The following is a 24325-nucleotide window of genomic DNA, read 5'->3' on the forward strand; positions in this document are numbered from 1 at the left end:
TAGGCTACACCACTATTCACTCCCTCCCCTTTCATCTAATACAGTCATGCTACTACCTGTGTAGTTCTAGCTCACATTACATCCTACCAATGCTCCACAGTCACATGCCTCAACGACTTCCACTGTACTCTCTCAACACCTTCCCTCAAACATTTACACTATAACTGCATAACACCTGCCACCAAAAGCATCCTCCCAATACACACACTCCATTACCAAACATCTAACACACTTAAAAATAAAATATCCCTAAGATACCATAAGCAATTTACTATGTATATAAAACATATCCTAAACAATCTCTCTAAACTAGACCTCGCTGGAGACATCCATCCAAACCCTGGTCCTCCCAAATTCAACCCAACCACAGGCCCTATTCTGAGCACCCCCCCCCCCCCCATAACTCAACTCATAGCCAACAAAAAAACAACAGACCTACTTATAATGTCTCTAAACATCAGAAGCATATGCAATATAATCCAAGATCTATATGCCAGCATAAGCATATATTCCTGAGATATTATCTTCCTAACTGAAACCTGGTTCAAACCTCACATCAAAAGTGACGAAATACTTCCACCTGAATACAACATCCTTCGCATAGAGAGATTGTACAAAAAGGAGCTGGTGTAGCATTGATATTTAAACACCACATCAATATCCAACTCCTGAACACATCTGCCCCTCACTACAACAATGAAGAAATCCTTTATGCCAATTTCAAACTAAACCCAAACAAAACAATCAATATCATAGGATGCTATTTCTCACTAGGGCAAAATATAACACCCGTAGAAAATATCTTGAGCTGGGCTAGTCTATTTCTACCCAAGGAAACCATCATTCTCGGTGACATCAACTGGCTATCCTGTAATAACAATCTCCCAGCCCTTCACCTAAATCTCCATGGGTTCACTCAACTCATCAAATTGCCTACCCAAATCACTAAAAACCCTAACAATCATACCTTACTTGACTGGATCTTAGTCAACAAAGCCCCTCACTCTTACCTAGCAGGCTGCTTACCTGACAGTTTCAGTAACTACTCCCCCACTTTACTAATTAGGCACCACAAAAACAGTCTCAAGCCCATTATCCACAGGCAAATACGGAACAAGTCCAACTTCAACCCCAACTTCTTCATCTCCTCCCTGCAAAAAACTAAATGGTTACCACTAAAATACCTCAACCTAGATGAGGCTGTCCACTTCTTCAACAGTACCTTTATCTACATCCTAAACACTCATGCTCCTGTAAGAAATGCCAGAGTCAGATCCAGGCATGCCCCATGGTTATGAAAGACCACCAAAACCCTAATGAAATCCAGAGATAAGGCCTGGGAGCACTGGCACCTAAAAAAATAACTCAGGCAATCCTTCCTTGAACTGTGCAATAAGGTCAAAAAGCAAATAAAATTTAACAAATCCCTCTACTATAAATCCACCCTAAACTCTACCAACCATTATCCTAAGCAATTCTGGTTCACTATTAACTCTATCCTCCACCCAGGGAAGGTTGACATCCCCCAGCTGTCCATTCTCCCCTCCTCCAGCAGTATTGCTGAATCCTTCAACAAACACTTCACTGAAACTATAACATCTCTAAACAAACAACACTTCCCTACATCAGCCCCCTTAACTCCTAACCCTAAACCCCCAATCCTCTTTTATTCTTCACCTCAGTACCTACTTACAACATAAAAGACTTTTGTCAAAACTTAAACCCACCAAACTCGCAGCTGACAACCTCACCTCTGAATACTTGAAAACTGTAGCTGATACACTAGCCTACCCAATTTCAATTCTAATCAACCATTCCATAACTGAAGGCTATGTTCCCTCTATATGGAAAATATCCCACATCATTCCTCTCCACAAAGGCACCCCCTCCATCAACCTCTCCAATTACTGCCCCATCACAATCCTCTCCCCTCTCTCCAAGATACATGAAAAATGTATCAACACCCAGGTCTCCAACTACCTCCTAGCTAATAATCTCCTCTCCAAAACCCAACATGGTTTCAGGCCATATCACAGCACTACCTCTGATCTGCTCTCCTTCACCAACACTATACTTCATCACAAGAACAATGGCCTCCTCTCTACTGCCGTATTTCTAGATCTTTCAAAGGCCTTTTACATGGTATCTCATGAGCTACTACTCTCTACTCTCCCCAACCTTTCCTTTTCACAATCAGCCTGCAACTAGTTCCACAGCTTTCTACATGGATGCCAGCAATCAGTAATTTGGGACAATAACCTATTACCTCACCTCCCAGTTACTCTCAGAGTTCCCTAAGGGTCTATCCTTGGCCCTCTGCTATTCTCACTTTTCACTAACAACCTACATACCGCCACCATGCAAACATCTCTTATACAGTACGGAGATGACTCTGCTCTCATCTGCTCTGCCCCCACTCTACCAGAACTCCAACAAATCACACAGAAATCATTCTCTTCTATAGAAAGCTGGCTATCCAATACTCAGCTCCTACTCAACCCAAGCAAGACCAAACTTCTCCTGTTCCAATCTTCCAAATCCACCCAAAACACCCCCACTTCAACATTCTCACCAAAGACAATACCAACATCTCTCCATCAGAACACACAAAATTACTCAGCATGGAAATAGACAACAAATGTAGATATGACACCCACATATCTCTCACAATAAAAAAAGTTCACAAGAAACTTGCTGCATTATATTGAAGTCACAAATTCCTAACCAAGTCAGCTAGAATCTCCATAACCAATTCCCAGCTAATCTCTACCCTACTCTACCCTACTCTATGCATCCTCCATACTCACCAACCTTAGACAGACAGACCTACACAAGCTGGATGCTTGTTACAACAAAATTGCTAAATTTTCCACTGGGGCCTCCTACCACAGCCATCATTGTATCTCCCTTAAAGAACCCTTCTCCAACCCTAATCACTCCACTAGGCCCCTATGATCAAGCAACAAAAATCAACTCATTGTTATCAAACCCAAAAATTCAGCAGGAGAAGCCCTATTTTCATGTACCATATCTAAACTTTGGAACAGTCTTCCCCCCTCCTTAACTACTCTACCTTCCAGCAGCCTTTTCAAGACTGTGCTCAAATCCCACTTAAATTTGCACTGGCTTTTTCCTTGCTCTAATTCAGACTAACACCCCACCACTATCCCCCCTCCTAGAATCTTAACCCAACTATACTACCGCTACTACTAACCACAGTCATAATAAGCTAGTTGACTTTGCGTACTTTAAAAATTGTCTGACTACTTTGTCCAACTTTTATTATAAACGACAATAAACTATCTTAACTTGCAACATTTACTATATATACTGTTGATAATCAATATCCAGTTACTGTATTAATGCCAACAGTGATGGCCTTGCCCTGGCCCAGCAATCAAGGAGCCTCAATCCTTACCACTAACACCAGGGAGGGCGTCTTATATAAGAGGAAAGAGTAGCAAATACACATAGTAAAGTACAATTTCCCTTAAGTGCACACAGAGATCACAGTCAGTCTGGGGCTAGTTGCTTCCTTATTCACCAGGTCCCCAGTAAGACTCCCCACTGGCACAGCTATAGGGTCCACATCTCAGCCTAGCTGGCAAGCTAACCTCCAGTACCCTCTCTGTCCCACCAGTGCTTCGTGTCCCTGCCCAGGTAGCTGACACACCACATACACTTTGAGATAAGTATTTATACAACTTCTCAGACACTCCTGGGTAAGGCTGACACAGATTCTCCATCTGTGCCCCTTTACCCAGACAGTACAGTAGTAATTTCTGCCACCACCAGCTAATACTTATTAGCTACCCAAAGGCCCTTAAACAGGTGTCCAATTATTTCTGTGCAATATTATTATACTATTGGTAATGTGACTAAACAGTCTTAAGACTTATTAGAGTGGCCTTGTACAATAAACTCTGTAAATAAGCAATGTACTCTAGAGCTTACTTATCTCTACACAAACCAGCCACAGGTAAAAGGTTTTTAGAATATTTAATAATAAATAACTAAAAACACAAGACAATACTACTACACCACAATGATATCTAAGAGTTCAGAGACCACACAGAAGCTTAAAACAATACAGTAGAAAAGTTCTGATATAACAGAAAAAACACTTAAGTCTAATCTTTATAGTCCTATTTCTGCAAGAAAACATACTTCTAAGATACTACTTACATAAAGAGAGCATAAGGCAGTGCTGAAGGTTGGATATCAAGATCAAAATGCTTACAGTCTCTCTCTCAACAATAGTTTTTAAAATCACTAACACATTTCTGCTAGGCCCTCCCAGATTACATCATTTTGGCACTTAATTTTTCCCAGTATACACATTACATCATTTTGACACTTAGTCCGGAGTTCTCAGGCCAAAAGGCTACATTATTTAACAATCTAACACCTACTCAGGAAACTACAATAATAAAAGACATTTCATATGTACACTCTAGTAATTATTCCTTAAGTTAAGACAATAGAAAGAATGTGTTCACTTAGCCTCTTCAGCCCGACTATTTAGATCAAAAGGGCATACAAGACATAATTTTAACTTCAAAAGAACAGATGAAACGTTTGGCTTAGTTTTCCTTACAGCAGATGCCAATGTTGCTACAATCTTGAAGTTCACATTTTACATGTTTTCTTTCATTAAAGAAACAAGGCTGTATTTTACATTTATATTCACAAATGCCAGAATTATGTATCAAATTCTATTTTCCCCCAATCTTCACACCAACAACCAGTAATGTTGTTTACTATTGCTTCAACTTTGAATCTCTAATCATCATGTACATGTTGTGGAGCTTTTCTCCCCTGGCATCCACTGAAAAAGGATCTGCATCCAGTCAGAATTTCCCCGGTAAATAAATAAATAAATAAATTACAGCTGAAGATGGCAAGTGACTGTAAACAGTTTATGTGCCAGAAAATGAAACCTTTACAGCTTACTTTTTTTAATGTTTCTTTAGCTAATAGTAGAGTATCAATGGTATAGACATAGTAATGCATTGTTTGCATGGAATGCTATTAATGTTACAGACTTTTTAGTAGAGAAACAGCTTGCAAATTTAATGTACATTTATTTCTCTCAAACATCTGAAGGGATATTTATTTAAGATTGACAGAAGTACATAAGGCAGATACAGGTATGTCTTCATGTAGAGTAGTGACATCACAATATCATGTTTTCGAAGCTGAGTTTCAAGTTCAGGTTCTATTTACAGAACATTAACTGGTAAAAAGGAAAGTGCTAAAATGGGACAAATTACATGGCTCAATAAGTTTCAGAAACCACAGAATTAACACTGACTTTCAGGATACTGTGAATATTTTACATACATCACACATACATCAGTACCTGGACTTAAAGACTCTAAAAGCTATGGATCTTGGTGATGAGGTAATCACTGGAGCAGGTATATTTCCTGCATATGGAGTTGTTAAAGCTATTTGAAAAGCGTAAATTAGCCAAATTTCTGAAGGTATTAGTCAATAGTACTTTTGAGAGCATAAATTACATCAATTTAAAAATGACTATGACTAGATAAAAGTAAATCTATTAGAACACAGTTGCAGCTTATAAGTGAGGTAAGGACCAAGGTGCAAGATATTGGTGACACCTCAAGGACAGATTGGATTGCAAACCTATTCCAGGGCTGTGGTAGAACAGTTTTAAAATACTTTCTAGTACAAAAATTCAAACCAGATTATAGTAGTTAGTAATACAGATGTGACAAATTTGTAAGGTAGCTACAAAAAAGGTCCCTGTAAAGCTTTCTTCGAGGACCTCGGGGGACTGAGGGCTTTCACTTTAAAGTAGCTGTTAGGCATAAGGTAGAATAAAAGGTAGTACAGGTCTAAAAATATAGTGTCAGACTTGTGTTTTTCATTTATGCATACATTTTAAGAAAAGACAGTTCAGAAGAAGAGAAAGGTGATCTTGCTGGATAGGCATGAGATATGCAGAAATAATAGTTCTCAAGGGAATGCTACAGAACGTTTCTTTCTCAAGGGAAAGATGTGTGTACTTGCAAGATAATGAGACAGTCAGGCCATGCTAGGCACCTACAAGATGGCAAAACAAGACAAGGCTTGAGAACCAAGGTTAGGGGGAGTGGATACAGTTTCCAGAGGAAAATCAGTGGACTGAAGTAATATAATGTGTATGTTCAGGACAGTGCATTCAGTTGCAAGACTTGTTCAGATGTAGTTTTTATTTTATTTATTTATTTTACATTTGTTGACCGGGCTAGTCTGGCTGGATACATGTCCATTTTCAGCAGAGGCCCGAGGAGAAAAGCTCCACTAATAAAACTAAGTGACTAACAAATATCAAGTAAATAACAAGTAAATAACAAGTAACTAATGCATGCAGGCAACTAAGGGAAAAATTGATATATAGAATAGTAATGGTAAGGCAATTTAAACAAGAAATAAACATCAGTACAGAATCATTATAATTTAAATAACTACTAAGATAGAGTCTTAAAAAAAGATGAAGAAGGGAGAAAAATAGGGACAGGTAGAGGGTTTGTAAAACTTTAGTCATAGAAGTCAGTTAGTAGCAGGGATATAGTGATGAGTACTATTTTTAGGATAGAGATTTGCACACAGGAAGATTGGAACTGGGTTAGATACATGGAGAGAAAAACAGGTTAGAGATAGTGGAGGGTAACATAAAAAGAGGTAGGTAGGAGTAAATAATCAGGCTGGTGGGTTGCTAGGTCTACTTCTTGGAGGGAAAGAAGTAGTGAAGTAGGGTAGGTAGAAGAGCAATGTAGGGTGTGAGAGAGAGTGGTTGTTTTTTAAGCTCAGTCAGGATTTGAGCAGGGACATAGCCAGTGAGATTGCAAATGTTCTTATACTACTTTCATGCTTTCAGTTATTTGATATATTATGCTGCTATATATCATTTAATTATGCAGCTGTGACATTTATTTACTATCGTATTTTACTCACTACAACACACTCTTCTTAAGCAATTCATGACAACAGAACTCTGATTTCTTACAGACCTCATGGAATGTTTTCTCACCAGTTTCATTAGACATTTCTCCCTGGGAGCACATGATACAAATGAAGCAGCAGACTGGCTGGCCTGGCTGAGGTGCCTTCCTGTAACCTGCAGAACAACTTTTGCTGCACAGTGACTGAGGGATCTAAATGAAAAACATGCACAGTAATTATTACATGTGTATGTACTCATGTTTGATAGTTTATATATCATAGAAAACAGAGCTATAATCCCTTAGCTATGCCTTTTCTAGTGAAACATCTGAAATAAATCTTGTATCAGAACAGTTTTCTCTTTTAATTCATCTGCTTGAAACTTTTGTTTTATTTATTTGTATATGAAACAATACTAATGAAATTTTCCCTCATAGTTACTTTTAGGGTGGCCCATCTCACATCACAAATTACCTGCTCATCTGATCTCAGACAATTCCCTTAGTTGAATCTCTTGCAATAAAAGTTATCATTTAAAATCTGCCAGTGTTCCCAGTCTTAGGAAGATAATCAGGCCGAGTGGTCAGAAATCATCCCCTATTCAGTCCAAATGTCCATTATTTCTCCAGCTTGATACAAGAAAGATAAGCATTCATAGACGTTTTTACATGATGCTGAGAAGAATGAACATTCATTTCAAACTGGACATTTCAGCCCATAGGGGTTATACACCTTTGTGTAATCCCTCATTGAGTCTAGAAGTGTATCATTCAGTCTTGATTTGCTATTCAGTCTAGGTAATGAGGATGTTAGTCATATTTATCTGCTAAAACAATTGTATGGCTTGCAAACCTGTCCACTTTTTTTAAGATTATACCAAAACTTAGTTTAAAGTCACAAGGAGCAGAGAAAATAATGGTATGACTTAACAAATATGACTATCCTTTTGATCAGCAGTGATGTATTTTATCTACCATTTGAAGGGATTTCTTATAATAATTGCTACATTTCTTTAATAGGTTTATAGATTCATAGGTATATGCTAGGCTAACAACCAGAAGGCCTTTATAAGCCTAGCCCTGCAATCCAACCCAGTTATGTCCTTGTGTATCATGGCTGTTTATTAGGAGGAGTGCATTAGTTAAGAAATTTCTACAGGTTTTATGGGGGGGGGTATTTTAATTTGGGCATTACTGTCTGCCTCTGTCTATCAGAGACATGGTGTCCAGACCTGGGGTGAATTTTTTATTTCCCATCTAATTGTCAAGGTTACACTTCAATAGGGTTAGGGATGGACTCGACTCCACATGGATGGGGAACCTGCTCTAGAGAATACGATCCTCTGAGACATATATCTGTCTTGCCATCATGTCTTATTTATGTCACAAGCAAAATTAAAATTCTTAGATCTAGTGTTTCAAATGCCATTCATTTTGCAGATGTGCAAAAGGCCCATCAGAACTGGATCCAAGGATGCCTTGTATGTCAGGCATAGAGCGTTCTCAGTAACCAGTAGGAGACAGAGTATAGAGATAGGGCTTTGAGGCAATCCATATAGAACAATGTGTTCATACCCTGGATTCTTCTGATATGTTTGTTCAGGTAGTTGCCTAAAGAAGCATTATGGATGGGATGGAAAAAGGCCAAATAAAGTGGCACTATGACTTCCCTGGATCTGGATGCCATGCCCTTACTTATAGGTTGGACGACATAGATTTAATTTTTTAACTACCTTGACCAAATGTCTACATATGTTCCCAGATCCATGACTACTGGTCAGCTCTTAGGGGTGTCTTATCCATAGAATAATTAGCCTGGGTGGCAGTTTTCCCAAAAGGCACTATAATGTATTTCTTAGCCCCCCTTTTTTCCCATTTTTGGGGTATCATGTTAACTGTCACCAACTCCCTCGATTCAGTGCCACATGCCTGCCTTCAACACTCATGCCTGACTGTCGCAGATCTTCTTTCACACAATCCATCCACCTCTTTGCTGCATGTCCTCGCTTCCTCTTACCTACTTCCTGTCTGTCCCAAATCTTCCTCACCAGATTGTCTTCTGCTTTTCTACACGTGTGCCCAAACCACCGTAATGTGTTGTCTCTGATCTTTTCTGCAATTGGAGCTACTTTGGCCTCTGCTCTTATGTCCTCATTTCTTTGTTTGTCCCACAGTGTGCATCCTACCACCTTTCTCAGGCACTTCATTTCCATCACCTCTAGCTGTTCTGCCTTTACTGCTCAGGTTTCTGTACCATACAGTAGTACTGGTTACACCACTGTCTTGTACACCTTACTTTTCAGCTTCTTTGACATTCTTCTGTCATAAACTACACCTGATACTCTATGCCAGTTGGCTGCAGCCCTCTTAGTCTAGCTTTGACCTCTTCATTCAGACTACCCTTCTCCTCAATTATGCCTCCCAGATACCTCTAGCTGTTTACCTATTCCACTATCTTCCTTTCTATCTCTATTCTCAGCTTCTTCAGATTTCCCTAATTTGCTGCCATTACCACCATCTTATCTGTGCTTAGTTTCATCCCATGTGCCTTCAGATTTGCATTCCATTCTCCTATCCTTTGCTGAAGTTCTAGCTCAGAGTCTGCCTGTACTGCCACATCATCTGCATACAGCAGCTTTGTTGGTCCGTCCGTCCCAACCTGTTTGCTAATGTAGTCCATCACCAGTATGAACAACAGTGGGCTCAGAGCTGAACCCTGATGTACACCCAAACCCACTGGGAACCCCTCTGTGAGGCTGAACACTGTTCGTACTTGAGACATTGGGTCATTGTACATAGCCTGCACTAATTCCACCCGTGTTTCTGAGACTTGAAACCACCTCAGTACTGCCCAGATCAGTTTTCTTGGGACCTTGTCATATGCTTTCTCCAAGTCTGGCAATGCCCAGTTGGACTCTCCTCATCTGTAGCTTCTTCTCGAGTATCTGTCTCAATGCAAATATCAGGTCAATTGTGCTGCATCCTGATCTGAATCCAAACTGTTCATCTCCCTTCTTACATTCTACTACTCTGCATATCTGTTTATCACTCACCCTCCCCAGAACTTTCATGCAATGTGATAGGAGTTTGATGCCTCTGTACTGCTCACAGTTGTGGATGTCCCCTTTGTTCTTGCACACTGCCACAAGTATGCTTATTCTCCAGACATCTGGGATACGCCTTTCTCTCCACACTGCTATTAGTACCCTCAGGAGCCTTTTCTCCCCTATCTCACCAAGCATCTTTATCATATTTGCTGTGACCTCATCTGAGCCTGCTGCTTTCCCTGATTTCATGTTCCTTAGTGCTGTTCTTACTTCTTCTAGGATGAGCTCCTCTTCTTCTCACATTGTAGGCTGTTTCTGGGGTAGTACAGCTTCTGTGGGGTTTTCTTCATTCAGGAGCTGCTGGAAATACTCCTTCCATCTGCCTTTGATGTCCTCTGGGCTGGTGAGCAGGTTGGTGCTGGCATCCCTTATGAAGGGTGTCTGACTATCTTCTTTATCTTTCTGTCTTTGCATTGCAACCTGGTATAGTTTCTTTATGCCCCTTACTGAGTCACTTTCCAGAAGTTGGTACAGTGCCTCAGATGCCCTATTCTTTGCTATTGCAACTTCTTTCTTAGATTCTTGGTTAGCCAACCAGTAGTCCTTCCTAGCCTGGTCAGTCTTTTCTGTCTCCCACTTCTTCCTGCACTCCTTTTTTCTTTTGATGACTTCCTGTACCTTATTTCCATACCTGGCTTGGCTGCCACATTTCTGTAGTCTGAACACATGCTGCTTTTAGGCACTGCCATTCTTCTTCAACTCCACCACTTTCCTCCTCTTCTTGGGGTGCTAGAGCCCTAAATAATTCCTTGAACTGTTGTCTTTCTCTCCAGTAAACTTTCAGGTCTTCAGCCTGGTCTCTGTTGACCTTAGAGCCTTCTCTGACAACCGCTTGCAGCTGATTGTTGCAACTAGTGGTTTATGCTGTGGGCCGACTGTTTCACTAGGGATGACTTTGCAAACACAGATTCACTAGGTCTACCTGAGTTGCATGTTGACTACTCTTGTATGTGATCTTGTGACTGTCTCTCTTTCTGAACCATGTGTTGGTACTATCAAGCCAATTGTCATACAAAAGTCTAGAATGGCTTCTCCTTCTTTTTTCCTGTTGCCCCACCCATGTGGACCCAGGCAGTCCTCATATCCTGTTCTGTCTGTCCCGATATGTGCATTCAAGTCACCCATTATCAGCACCAATTCATGTTGTCCTGCTTTATTTAGTAGGTCCTGCAACTGCTGTCTGAATGCACTCTTTTTATCACTATATCAGCACCAATTCATGTTGTCCTACTTTATCTAGTAGGTCCTGCAACTGTTGTCTGAATGCACTCTTTTCCTCACTATCACAACCCTTCTGTGGGGCATAGGCTGAGATTATGAATACTGCCCTATCATTATACTGGAGCCTGACTGCCGTGAGTTCTGATGATATCCCTTACTGCCTCCTGAAGCCTTTCTCTCACCGCAATTCCTACACCATTTCTAGCCTGCCCTCCACCTGAGTAGTAGACTTTGGATCCCAAGCCAAGTGGATTTGCTACACTGCCCTTCCATCTCATCTCCTGGATGCATAGGATGTCCAGCTTCCTCCGTATCATCATGTCATCCACTTCCAAGATGCATCCTGTCAGTGAACCTACATTAAGCGTACCAATTTTGGCAGGTTGGTTGGTTTTATGTCCAGTTTGCGCTCAACAGCGCTATCCCAGGCTAGACACTGGCCAGTAGCTTATTGATCCAGGGCTGCTGGCAGGCACACACTGGCCAATAGGGGCACATATACTCATTAGCATGGGTTCCTGGCATGGGGTCAAAGTAGGCCAGTCCTAACTACCCATGGCTTTTTTTGGCAACAGTAGTCAACATGACAGAATCACTTAGAGCCATATTTTACACCATCAAGTGGCTAGCCCTGCCACGGCATACAGTCTGTGATCCGTGTTCTCCTGTCTTGAGGATACTGCACACCACAGTAGATGCCCAAAGTGGCTGGTCTGTACAACTCTTCTCCCTATATGGCACCATGTAGAGTCTGTGCTGCTGCCCACAGCTCCATTCATTGGTGAGTTTGAGATGGAAACACTCAGCATGTTTTTTGGACATGGGAGAAACCCCATGGGGGCACAGGGAGAATATGCAAACTCAAAACAGGCATCGGTCAGAGGTCAGGATCGAACCTTGTACCTTGTGCACAGGAGGTGGCGACCTTAACCACTAAGCCATCTGGTCTCTCCTACTTCTTTGCATTGAGTTTTAATTTGGGACTTTGCCATCCGTCATTTGTCTGTTTTAGACTATTGTGCAAGATGCTTGTGTCATGGGGGAATCTGTGATAGCTCCCAATTTGCAGTCATCTGCAATCTTTATTAGACAAAGGCTCTTGAAACTAGCCTTTATCTCTTAGAAGTAGATGCCAAATAGGAGCAGTTCTAGCATGGAACCCTGAGGTACCCTGCTAGCGACTGGATTCTTAATGGACGTGGCATCCCCAGTCCTGACTTCCATGGTCCTATATCTGAGACAGCTGAATTTGCCAGCCAGCAAATTCATTATGTGTAGTTTGTTTTTACAGTTTGTATTGGGCTTACTTCTAGCAGGCACAGCAGCCTCTATACATCCATTTACATGACAGTACAAGATCTTTGTGCATAATTCTGCATATAGGTTGCTGTGAATTTCATATTGGAAAGGGCACTGACTTTTGACAAATTATCACTTAATAGGATGTAGTTTGCTTTGGAAAAGTTTCCAACTATTACAGGGTTCGATGAGGTTACTGAGTTGATTTTTATTTTAAAGGAGACGGCTTTGTGGTGTGACCTCACCAGTGAGGATGTGACATGGGGGGAGGGGTGCAGTGCTCTCCCATATTGGTGAGTACCAGGTCCAGTATGTTTGAAACTCTGGTAGGTATGCACACTATCTAGTGAAGGCTATTTATGTTAATAAAGTCCAGGAATTGTACCTGCAAGTATGAAGCAGTGTATGTGTCCCAGTCTGTTGAGAGGTTTTTAAAGTTTCGGTACTTTTTTGTTAATGGGGCAACAGCTTTTTTGGCCTCGTTAAAGGTTTTGTCATAAGGAAGGTATATATATATATATATATATATATATATATATATATATATATATATATATATATATATATTCATACACACATTTCTTTCAGTATGTGTATGTATAAATATATAAAATATGTGTGCATGTCTTATGTACAAACACACACACAGCAGCTCTCATTCTCTTAACTCCAGATTCAGGGACAAAATCGAAGTAATCCGGAGCATTCAGGGAAAATAACTTGAAAAGTTAGCTGAATAACAGAATGTGGCTTAATTGTCTCAGAATGCCCATTTATACTAAAGTGCTATGCAAACATTAGGAAATTGTATATCCATGTTGTCCAGACCTTTACTGAGTTATACAGGGGTCTTCTGGGCAGTCTCTGGGGTTTGGCACTAGACTGGGATAGATTTTACTAAAATTTGATAGTAGCAGAGTTGATAGAATATGCAAATTAGCTGCTCTAAGCTTGTCTACTTACAATGACTTTGTTATAGCCACGCAATATCACAGTTCTAAGGGAAGTTTTACACATAAAATTTACTTTCTGGGTATTTATGTCAGTAGAGAGCACTTCTATCTTCTTGATGTAATAACACCAAGAACGATTGCTTGTGAGTTTAACGCTACATCAAAACATCTTAAACAAACTACCTTAACAAGGCAGTTTCTAGTATTATTAACCTTTCGAATCATTTAAAGGTAAAATCAACAAATAAAGCAAAAAATAGAAGGTTAGCACTCTAAACAGTTAACTGAAGTGCAAAACAATCTGCCAAGGATGAGCAGGACTACCTTAGTACCCCCACAGATTTGGTGAGGGGACCAAGCAGATGGGAGCTCTGTGAAAATGAGCAGCACTCAGTTTGTAATAAGGAAGGTTTTGGGAAGAGCAATACTTGTTTGCTGGGTGGGCACTTAGTATTCTGGATATATGGAAAACAGTGGGTAGGAAAGCACCTAAACAGATTACATAACAGACAACAGCAATGAAAAAGGGGAGGGAAGGACTTTGGAAGTCAGATTACCATAAGGGGTGGAGGCCAGAGACAGCCTTTTGAATTCTCAACAAAAGAAGGATGGGAGGATTGGGGAAAAATTCAGACTAGACCTTTAGTATTAATAGTCACTGTCACCTGCTGTACAGATATAGGTGATTTATTTCTGAGGGGATCTTTCCATGTAGTATACCTTTATATGTGTTTGTTAAATAAAAGTTCTCAGATTTCATTTTATATATATATGGTGTCAAAATAGGTTCCTTTTATTTTGTATCTGAAAGCCACTGATATTTCAACTAATATATTTTTTAAGTTAGCCTCTACATATCTCTCAACTCTCCGGATTTTAGCAGAATGTTCAGATTTTTGCTTCACATTTTTGGTATGTTTCTCATAAAGTTGCAGTTTTCTGGAAAATTACTGGCAAATAACTGAGAACTGAAGTCAGAAAATAATGGCAGGCATTTGAGTTTTAAACTTCGTATCTTTCAGAAAAGTCATGCTGATGCAAAAGCTGTTATTCTATCAACTTTTTAAGATTGTAAGAACAATATCTAAAAAGTGTCCCTATTTCTGGGCCTTTGTTCCCACACTATTTGTGAGTTTGCCCAGATTTCTTGCTCTAAGAGATGAGAGGTGTGAGCCTCTATCATGCAGTCTAGCTGTTATCTTCTATTTTCAGTTCTGTCATAAGTATAACAGTGACATATCTATATGTGTCTACAGTCTTCAATATTCCATATAGACACTTCCATTAAGGTATCACACACACACACACACACACACACACACACACACACACACACACACACACACACACACACAGGGACTGCTATATGTAAGTGAAAGTAAACATCACTGAACACATATCCTTGTTCATTTTGGAAACCTATGTTGCTAGTTAAGAATAGACAGCAAGAATTAGCACGGTGTTATCATAGGAACCAAGCCTCACTATACCCCCGTGGAGACGTGTTGTATTAAAAGGGAACACCTAACTCAATTAACATTCAGTTTGTATTTCAATGAATCTGAAAAAATCCTTAAACTGGTTTAGCAATACTAATGTCACAGTAAATAATTATAAAAACAACCCATTATTTTTATCACTCCATTTAAACTGGTCACCTTCTCTCCTCTAGAAATTGGTTTCCCTTTGAGTAATATCATCACAGAGAAAAGCACCTATATATATCCAGATATTTGTTTTGTTGCTTATCTTAACTTCACCCATCGCATTTTTCTCACTATCATTAATGTTTTAAACCAGTTATAACAGGCCTACAAAATATATTTACGTTCTATTCAAGACACGTATGAGTCTATAGCTAAGAATATTCTTATACCTAAACTTGAATACACACTATCTCTTTGGAAACTTGCAGAACAACATGCACCTGCAAAATTCATAACATTTGCTATTTCATCATTCTGGCTAACCCAGTCACCAATCGCTGCTTAGTGCAGAGGTCTACAAACCATCTCTCAATCGCTGAAATAGCTAATCTTTTTCAATGCACTACCATACATAAATGACTTTTCCTCAACTTTTGCCCTTTTGGCCATTAGACTGCAACATCTAAGTTCCTCATACCCTGTTAGGTCCCAAAATGCTTTGTAGTATCTATCCTTTGGTCTGCCTTTGAAAGAACCTTTTGTAAACTCACTCCTATTGTTTGGAACTCTATTCAATTTAATATCAGAATTTTCTCACCTTTTCATCTCTTCAGTCTGCTTTACTATGTTGTTTCACAGTCAAATATAACTGTTTTCAAAAGTGACTCATCTCACTCTATATGTTATCCTATTCTGCCTGCATTTTACAATTCTCATATAGTTCTAGATAGCATTCTTGATGCTTTGCTTGAAACTGATTTGTAAAACTATTGCATATTTTGCATCTTTTTAGATTTCATTATGCAATAAGTGTTTTAATTTTCTAAACGTATTACTTATTTTGTTTTATTTAAAATTAACTGAATGTTGAGGGAGTCAAGAGACACACCATCTCCCTTACAAAACTGACATAGTACACTTAGTGGAGGGCAGTGTTCACTGCTGGCAAGGTCCAATAAAGTACTAAAATTGTCAAACGGAACAACAGGGTTGGGAGGAGCTAAAAGTTAATTACGCTGAGTTCTTCTGTTGTCTTGTTAAGAAAGTAATGATGTTTTAGCATAAAACCACATCTTAACAATATATTGACAGGATATTACTAATAATAACAGTCACAGTTCTGCTAAAGAAGTAAACTTGAGAAGTTTCTTGGAAGTAAAAAAACTTACATATGAAAGAAAGATGGAGTGTGTTAGCTGCTTTTGTGAATGTTTACCTTGGGTAAGTTTTTCCAAACGGAGGTAAGAGAAGGACTTCCTGACAAGTTATCGACGGATCTGACCACCTCATGCGATTGCAATCACAAATGAGAAAGAGATCCTAAATGGGAGTAGTAATGTCAATTAATACATACACACACACATGCACACATGCACACACGTACACACATGCGCACACACACACACACACACACACACACACACACACACACACACACACACACACACACACATGTTTTTGCAGGGGGTCAAGCTCCCTCCCCCAGCATCAACCATGTAGTGTGCAGGGCTGCAACCCTTATGCCCCCTGCTACTTACATATACTGACTATGAGGTCACACAATAAAGGGAAATTGGAAATCCCCAGTTCACTGCCAAATGGACCCTCCAAGGAAATGCCCAGTAGTCACATACCAGTGATCACACAGCTGAATGCCAATCATTACGGTTTTGCAGGCAAGCACGGCTCCTCAATAGAACTGTTTGTGATGTATTCTCTGATATATTCCTTAGTCTCACCTTATGCATTCATCAAAGTATAATGCATGTATTCACAAAACATCCAGCCCACTTGTTTAATTATAGTCATGATATATTTAAAATGACAGGTAAACTGTTAAATTACATCAGATTTGGACTCCAACCTTTCCACGACCTTCATTCCATAGTATAGCAGGTACATCCACTGCTAGTCTTTTGTTGTCTGCAGCAATGGCATCAAAGTAGCCAACATCCAGATACCTGAACGAGTTTTCTAGTGTTACTTGCCAGTTTACAATGCTGAACAGTGCCGGAGGGTCACCATACAAATCAAAGAATACTTCTTCACCATTTTTATTCCTAAAATGAATATTCTTTATATAATGAAAAAGCTGCAAAGGGAAAAAACGTTTTAAGATGACAACTTTAAAATTTTCTTTTGTTATTTTCTGTATCAGCATATAGTATAGTGTAGTACAGTATAGTATATAGTACAGTATGGTTTGGTATAGTACAGTACAGTACATCATTGCTACTATGTTCTGAAACTGCTAACATTCTGCAATGTGCTCTAATTTTAGATTACAGCTAAGAACGTTAAATCCTTCCCAAAAACAGTATGCAGTAGTTAAATATATCCTTTTTCATCTAAAAAGTAAATGCAGCTGTGTGGCCCAAGCTTCTTGTTACAATTCTTCTAGTCTGCATTCTTATACTTTTCAGTTTCAGAAGTTATGTCACACCTGTTTGATGTGAAGCAGAAGGAAATGTCATACCACTCGCATTAACAAATAAAAATATAATGCTTTTGTCAGTCTGCATGATCAGTAGTAATATCTGGATTATGTCTCTAAAAAAGCTGTGGAAGCCCCATTCAGCTTTCATCTTAGTAGATAAAATTACCTTCTTTTTTTTTGCGGGGGGCAAAATGCATTTAGATGTTAGATGTGAATACTGCAGTAAGATGGCTCCATGAAAGTGCTGATGCATTCTATGTTTAAACAATGATACTGGCTCATCTATCTACAAAGCTACCTGGTATTCTGAATTCATAACAGAGCTAAACAAATCATTCATATTTATTTTTTTATTTATTATTTATTTTGCATTTGTTAACCAGGTTGGTCCAGCTGGGTAAGAATTTATCCTTTTTCAGTGGAGACCCGAGGGAAAAGCCCCAAACAGACATACAAATACATACAAATAGAGACAAATGAACAATATTAAAGAGCAAAACAATCTTATGGATACAATGGATAAGAAGAACATAATATACTCAATGGAATAGTACATAGCTATATATACAAAAAGTGTAGTAATATGTTGTAATAGGAGAAACAGCAATAATAAATCCAGCAGGTAAGCAGGAAGGAAGTTAAGGTTGTAGGTAATATAATGAAAAGAAACAAGGTATAATTAGATTAGTGGCTAGAAGAAGAAATGTGTAAGTGCAGAGGCTTCAGAACTGAGGGAAAGTAGAGTGAGAGTAAAAAGTAGAGAGGGGTGACTGCACAAGGGACCGTAGGTCAGAAGAGGGAATGGTGCAAAAGAAGATAGTAGTAGAGGAGGGATGTAGTGAACTATAGGGAGGGTACAGAAAGAAGAGCAGTTGGATAAAGTAAGTTATAGAAAGAGGAAAAAGGTCTTGTAGATCAGACTTAGTGGTGAAGTGGGTATGTGGAGAGGGAGGGGTTAAGTAGGATGATAACATGTACATAAAGGGTTGTTATGGAGGTACACTATCAGGTCATGTTTGAAGTTAGGAAGGGAGATATGACTTCTAATATGGAGTGGAAGGTTGTTCCAGGTAAGGGAGATGGAGTGTTTATAGAGTATTTTACCTATGTTCTTGTTGGGTTTACAGACTTGTAGTAAGAGTTTATCAGAGCTGCACAGGGATCAGGGAGGGGTGTACCAGGAGATCAGGTTGGACAGAGATGGACAGTCAATGTTTGAATTAAGAATTCTGAAAGCTTGGATCAGCTGACATTTGGTCAGAAGGTGTGGGAATTCGAGCCAGTGTAGTTTTATGAGAGTGGAGCAGTGATGTTATTTATAGGGGCTGCTGGTGACAAATCTAGCAATTTTGTTATAGGTTTGGTCTAGTTTTGTCAGTAGGTTATTTTGTAGACTGGAAAATAGAGGAGAGCTATAGAGGAGGGCAGGGAGGAGATAGGATTGGGCTAGGAGTAGTTCTGAGTTGGGGGTCAGGTATTTGCTGTTTCTGTATAGCATGCCCAGTTTTTGTTGTGTTTTTGTTATAATGAAGTATGTGGAGGTTTGGTTTGAGCTAGCCATCTATGATGACACCTAGGAGTTTAGTGTGTAAGTCTGGTATTATGATTGTGCCATTTAGAGAGGATATGAGAAAGGTAGATTTGTGATGGGCTAGTGTTTTAGGTAGGAATAGTAAGAGCTTAGTTTTAGAGGGGTTCAGGATAAGTTGATTATTGGAGAGCCACTTCTCAATAGAGTGAAATGAAGATTGGGTGATATGGTGGAGATTATTGATAGATTCAGAAATGGAGATCAGAGTTGAATCATCTGCATACTGTATGATAGAGGAGAGGTTGCTGGAAGTGTGTAGGTCATTGGTGAAGAGGTTGAAAAGGAGGGGACCAAGAATTGAATCTTGAGGAACTGGCAGAAAGGGTGAGAAGGAATTTTGCCATTTAACTGCTTGTAGGCGACTGTACAGGTAACTTAGGAACCAATTTAGAGTGGGGATAGAGAGATCTAAGAAGAGGCAGGACACAAGTTTATTATTGTCTCCGGCCTCAGCTACAGTATGAGAGAAGGATAAGAGTGCAGTGTTTGTACTGTGTTTGGGCCTGAAACCGTGCTGGTTGTTGGTTAAAAGATTGTTTTGAGTAAGGTGGGAAAGCAGTTGAGAATGGATATACTTTTCAGGAATTTTGGAGAGGGGAGAAAGAATAGCAATGGGATGGAAGTTAAATGGTTCTGTGGAGTTACCTCCTTTATGTAGTGGGATAGTGAAGTATTCCTTCCAAATAGAGGGGACAGTGGATTCTTGGATTGAGCGGTTGATTAGAATGGTGATAGGAAGGGCAATAGACTTAGCAGCAAGTTTAAGGAATTAGGGAGGTAGGTTATCAGGGGAGGGAGAACAAGGTTTGAGTTTACTGAGGAGAGTTTTACTATAACTAACAGATAAAGGTTTGAGCATGAAGGGGTCTGAGAGGTTAGTGGAGTCAGATTGGGAATGTGAAAAAGGTCTGGGTGTGGTAATTGAAGTAACAGAACTGGAAGTGGAATTAGAGGTGGGGTTGGGGTTATTAGAGGTGTTAGGTACTAGTTTAGAAATGGTATCAGTGAAGTAGTGATTTAAATGGATGGTGGTATCTGAGGAAGATTGATTGGGAAAAGGGTTGGGGGTTGTGGGTGAGCCAGGGTTAAGAAGAGTTTTTATGGTTGACCAGAACTTCTGGGGGTTAGTAGTTTGCAGAGATTGGTCAGACAGGTAAAACTTTCTTTTGTCCTGGTTGACTCATTTTTTGTAAGGTTTCTAAGTTCCCTAAAAGATTGTAGGAGGGCAGGAGATTTGCTTTTCTGATATTAGTTCCAAGTGGCATCTCTTTTATGCATAAGGTGGAAGGTTTCTTTGGATAGCCAGGGGGCATGTTTAGCTTTGACTTTTATTTTCCTGATGGCGGCAAGAAAATTGAGTATGTTTAGGAATGCCTGGTTGAAGTAGCTAACTGCATCATTTAAAGGTAGAGAGTATAGGCAGGACCAGTTAATATTTGAGAGAATTTTGTTGAAGGAAGTGGTATTGTATTTTCTTTGGTTGGGGATGTATTTTAAGAGGTGAGTACTAGTGAGGTTGGGTGAGTACCTAGTAATGTGGATAGCAAGGGTGCCCGCAGGCAGGTGCAAGGGGATGCACTTGCACCCCCCAGGAATCCTCTGACTAATTAATATTTTAATTTAAAAAAAAAAGTTGTTTTTTTTTTTAGGGTGTTCTTCTTTAAGAAGAAAGAAGTCCAGTCATGCTGACATCATCACGCGCAGTGCGGGAATGCTGACATCATATTTGCAAGCGGGAATGGACAGTTTAGAGGACTTCACTGAAGATGGGACATTTGCAAGTGAGAGGGACGGTTTAGAGGACTTCACTAAAGATGGGACGCGACTCCGCGAGTGAGCAGGAACCAACGAATGGAGACACATTCAGAGCAGGTGTGTGAGCAGTGAGTAGTGTGAACAGAAGATGGGACACTTTCAGAGGTGTGTGTACGAACGGAGACACATTCAGAGCAGGTGTGTGAGCAGTGAGTAGTGTGAACGGAATATGGGACACTTTCAGAGGTGTGTGTGTGTGTGTGTGTGTGTGTGTGTGTGTGTGTGTGTGTGTGTGTGTGTGTGTGTGTGTGTGTGTGTATGTGTGTGTGTGTGTGTGTGTGTGTAATGCCCCAGGTGCTACATGGTGGTGGGTAGAGAATAAGGCTTGAACCCTATACCTTAGGCCCAAGTGGCAAGAGCCTGAATTCCTACCCACTACCATTTGTAAAAATGTTGTAGGTTTTTCCCTCATACTTGTTTTGTTCCTCATAAAATCTGTGGTTTCTGTATTTGTGTCCTTGAAAAGCCAATAGTGCATTGGTGCAGTGGTAGCATTGTTGCCTGACAGCTACATGTTCTCTGGTTTGATTCTTGGCTGGGGTGCCTTACCTTCTGTGTGGAATCGGTATGCCCTCCCTGTTTTTGTTTCCTTCCATCTTACAAAAACATATCTGTCTGGAGTGTTTCTCCCTGGGCCTCTGCTAAAAATTAGCTTTTGTTCCAAGTCAGACTTTCCTGGTTAACAAATGTTAAAAAAATGACACTCAATTTGAATATCAGACTTCATATTCTTCAGAAAGTGCATGGTAACACAAAAGCTTTTATTCTAGCAATTTTCTAAGTGTATATGATGGATATTTTGGAATGTATCCCTATCTTTGGGACTGTATTCCCCCCGTTATTGGCTTCATCCAGGTTTTGTGCTATGGTTGAGAGCTATGGTAAGAACTGAATTCACTGAATATGTTTGGGGGCTTTATTCCCCTATTACTGGCTTTGTCCGTGCATTTTTTGCTAAGAGGTTGAGAGCTGTGGTGAGAACTGAATTCACTGAATGTTTGGGGGCTGTATTCACCCATTATTGGCTTTGTTCAGGTGTTTTGTGCTAAGAGGTTGACAGCTGTGCTATGGTGAGAACTGAATTCACTAAATGGTAGCCATTTAAGTTTCAGTCTTCCTCTTTCACAAAACAGCTGATTTGACGTAGTGGTATGTTGCTCTAACTGTTTTTCACAGGGTCCCCTAGGTTCAAGACGTGGCAGTGAAATGTATGGTGGTAACGCAGCATTTTATTCTAGCAACTTTCCAACATTATACAAGCAATGTTTAAAATGTGTCCCTGTTTTTTGGCCTTTTGTCCCCCCCCCCCCCCAATAAATTTTGGCTTTTTCCAGATTTCTTGTGCTGCAAAGTTCAGAGATACAGCTGAGTGTCGAGTAGATTTTTCAAGGAGCTGAGAGCTGCAGGGGAGCTAAAGTTTAGTGCTGCTTAAGCTTAGTCTGCTTGCACTGTTAATAACACAACAGGCAGTGTACTTGCTTTTGATGCTGAAGGCTGTGGGTTCTACTCCCACAGTAGGTAGATGCATTGCTGATACTGTACTGCATTGTAAAGGGGGTGGATGCTGCAGTCCTCTTTGGCAAAGATACCTAGTAACTATGAACCTATCAGTTTGCTATCATAGGTTCATAGGTTCATAGGTTCATACTAGGCTATCTGCCCGAGGGCATTTATAAGCCTAGCCCATAGTTTTGTGGCTTACGCCACCCCTTTAGTTTGGAGAAACTATGCCCATTATTTTGCTGTGCCTCTGTCGAGCAGTGACACTGAGGTAACCCCTGGGGTGTATCTGCGATCTCCCATCCATTGGTCAAGATTCCTCTTGAACAAGGCCAGCGAGGTGCTCTGCCTCACATAAACTGGGATTTTGTTCCACAGCATAGGGAGTCTTTGGGTGATGAATCTATCCCTCCAGCACGTCCTATTAATAAATGTGTCGAGGTTTAAGTCTCCCGCCCTTGTGGCTCTGAGGGATCTAGATTTTTTGAGATGAAGCATGTTCATCAAATCTGGGTTTGACATGGCCTTATATGTCAGGCATAGGTCACCTCTGAGCAAGCGGTAAGCAACTGAATATAACTGGAGTTCTTTCAGTCGGGCAGCATAAGACAGATTTTTGAAACCCTTTATCCTTTTGGAGAGGAACTTTTGTGGCCTCTCCAGCTGCTGCAAGTGTCGGGTCAGATACATTCCGAGTGGGGCATTGTACTCGATCATTGGTCTGATGAGTGATGAGTATAGGGAGCCTATGACTTCCCTTGATCTAGATGTGAATCCCTTCATGATAAGGTGAGCAATGTAGAAGGTCTTCCTAACTACTTTAGCAATATGAGTGTCGAATGAAAGGCTACTGTCAACCTGGGTTCCCAGGTCCCTAATAACTTCTTCTGTGTTCAGGGGATTGCCACCTATATGGTAGCTAGGGGTAACCTTATTTTTCCCGAAGGGTATGACTATGCATTTCTTGGCATTTAACTTTAGGCCATGGCTCTGGCACCAGTTATCCGTTTCTGTGAGACCCTTCTGAAGGATATCTGTGTCGGACGTGTTTTCAACTACGGCGCCCAGTTTGCAGTCATCTGCAAACTTTGTCAGCCATAACCCTCCTGTGTTTGCTTGTACTTCAGAAAAGTAGATGCCAAACAAGAGTGGGCCCAGGACTGAGCCCTGTGGGACACCACTTGTGACAGGCTTTGAGTCTGACATGGCACCAGCAACTCTGACCCTGTGGGTTCTGTCACTCAGCCAGTTTGCAACCCATCTTGTAATGTATGGGTTTACATTTAAGTTGATGAGTTTTTCAATGATACCCGAGTGAGGTATTGTATCAAAAGCCTTCGCCAGGTCTAGGTAGGCTGTATGGACTGCCTTTCCTCGTCAATGGCCTTGGTGACTGTTTCAAAAAAGTCAACCAAGTTTAGAAGGTATGATCTGCCTTTGACAAAGCCAAACTGGGTTGGATCCAAAGTCTGCAAGTTCCCTATGTCTTTATTTATGAGATCCATTATGATCCTCTCCATGGCTTTGCAGATAAGGCTTGTCAAGCTAATGGGACGGTAATTTCCAGGGTCGGTGGAGGCACCGCCTTTGTGGAGTGGGACCACAGTTGCTGTGCGCCACTCCTGGAGTGCGATCCGGAGGTGAGACTAAGATTAAACAGCTGTCCTAACTGTGGGTTTAATTCCTCATTGAGTTCATGGAGCACACAGCCGGGGACACCATCAGGTCCCATGGATGTTGTGTTCTTTGCCTTGGAGAGAGCAGTTCTCACCTGGGCGTTAGAGATGTTTGGGGGGCTACAATCAT

General features: G+C 40.4%; 1 protein-coding gene across 1 annotated transcript in view; it reads right to left on the reverse strand.

The window, feature by feature from the left end:
• The window catches only part of LOC122803763 (extracellular calcium-sensing receptor-like), a 1059758-nt gene that overhangs the window by 59852 nt on the left and 975581 nt on the right, over positions 1-24325 (reverse strand). The window contains exon 5 of the mRNA XM_044073454.1: positions 7040-7154. Coding sequence (XP_043929389.1) covers positions 7040-7154 — 115 coding nt within the window. The remainder of the gene's footprint in view (positions 1-7039; positions 7155-24325) is intronic.

Source organism: Protopterus annectens, chromosome 6.part0 (genome assembly GCF_019279795.1).
Source record: "Protopterus annectens isolate FY-2018-M chromosome 6.part0, PAN1.0, whole genome shotgun sequence".
Taxonomy (NCBI): domain Eukaryota; kingdom Metazoa; phylum Chordata; order Ceratodontiformes; family Protopteridae; genus Protopterus; species Protopterus annectens.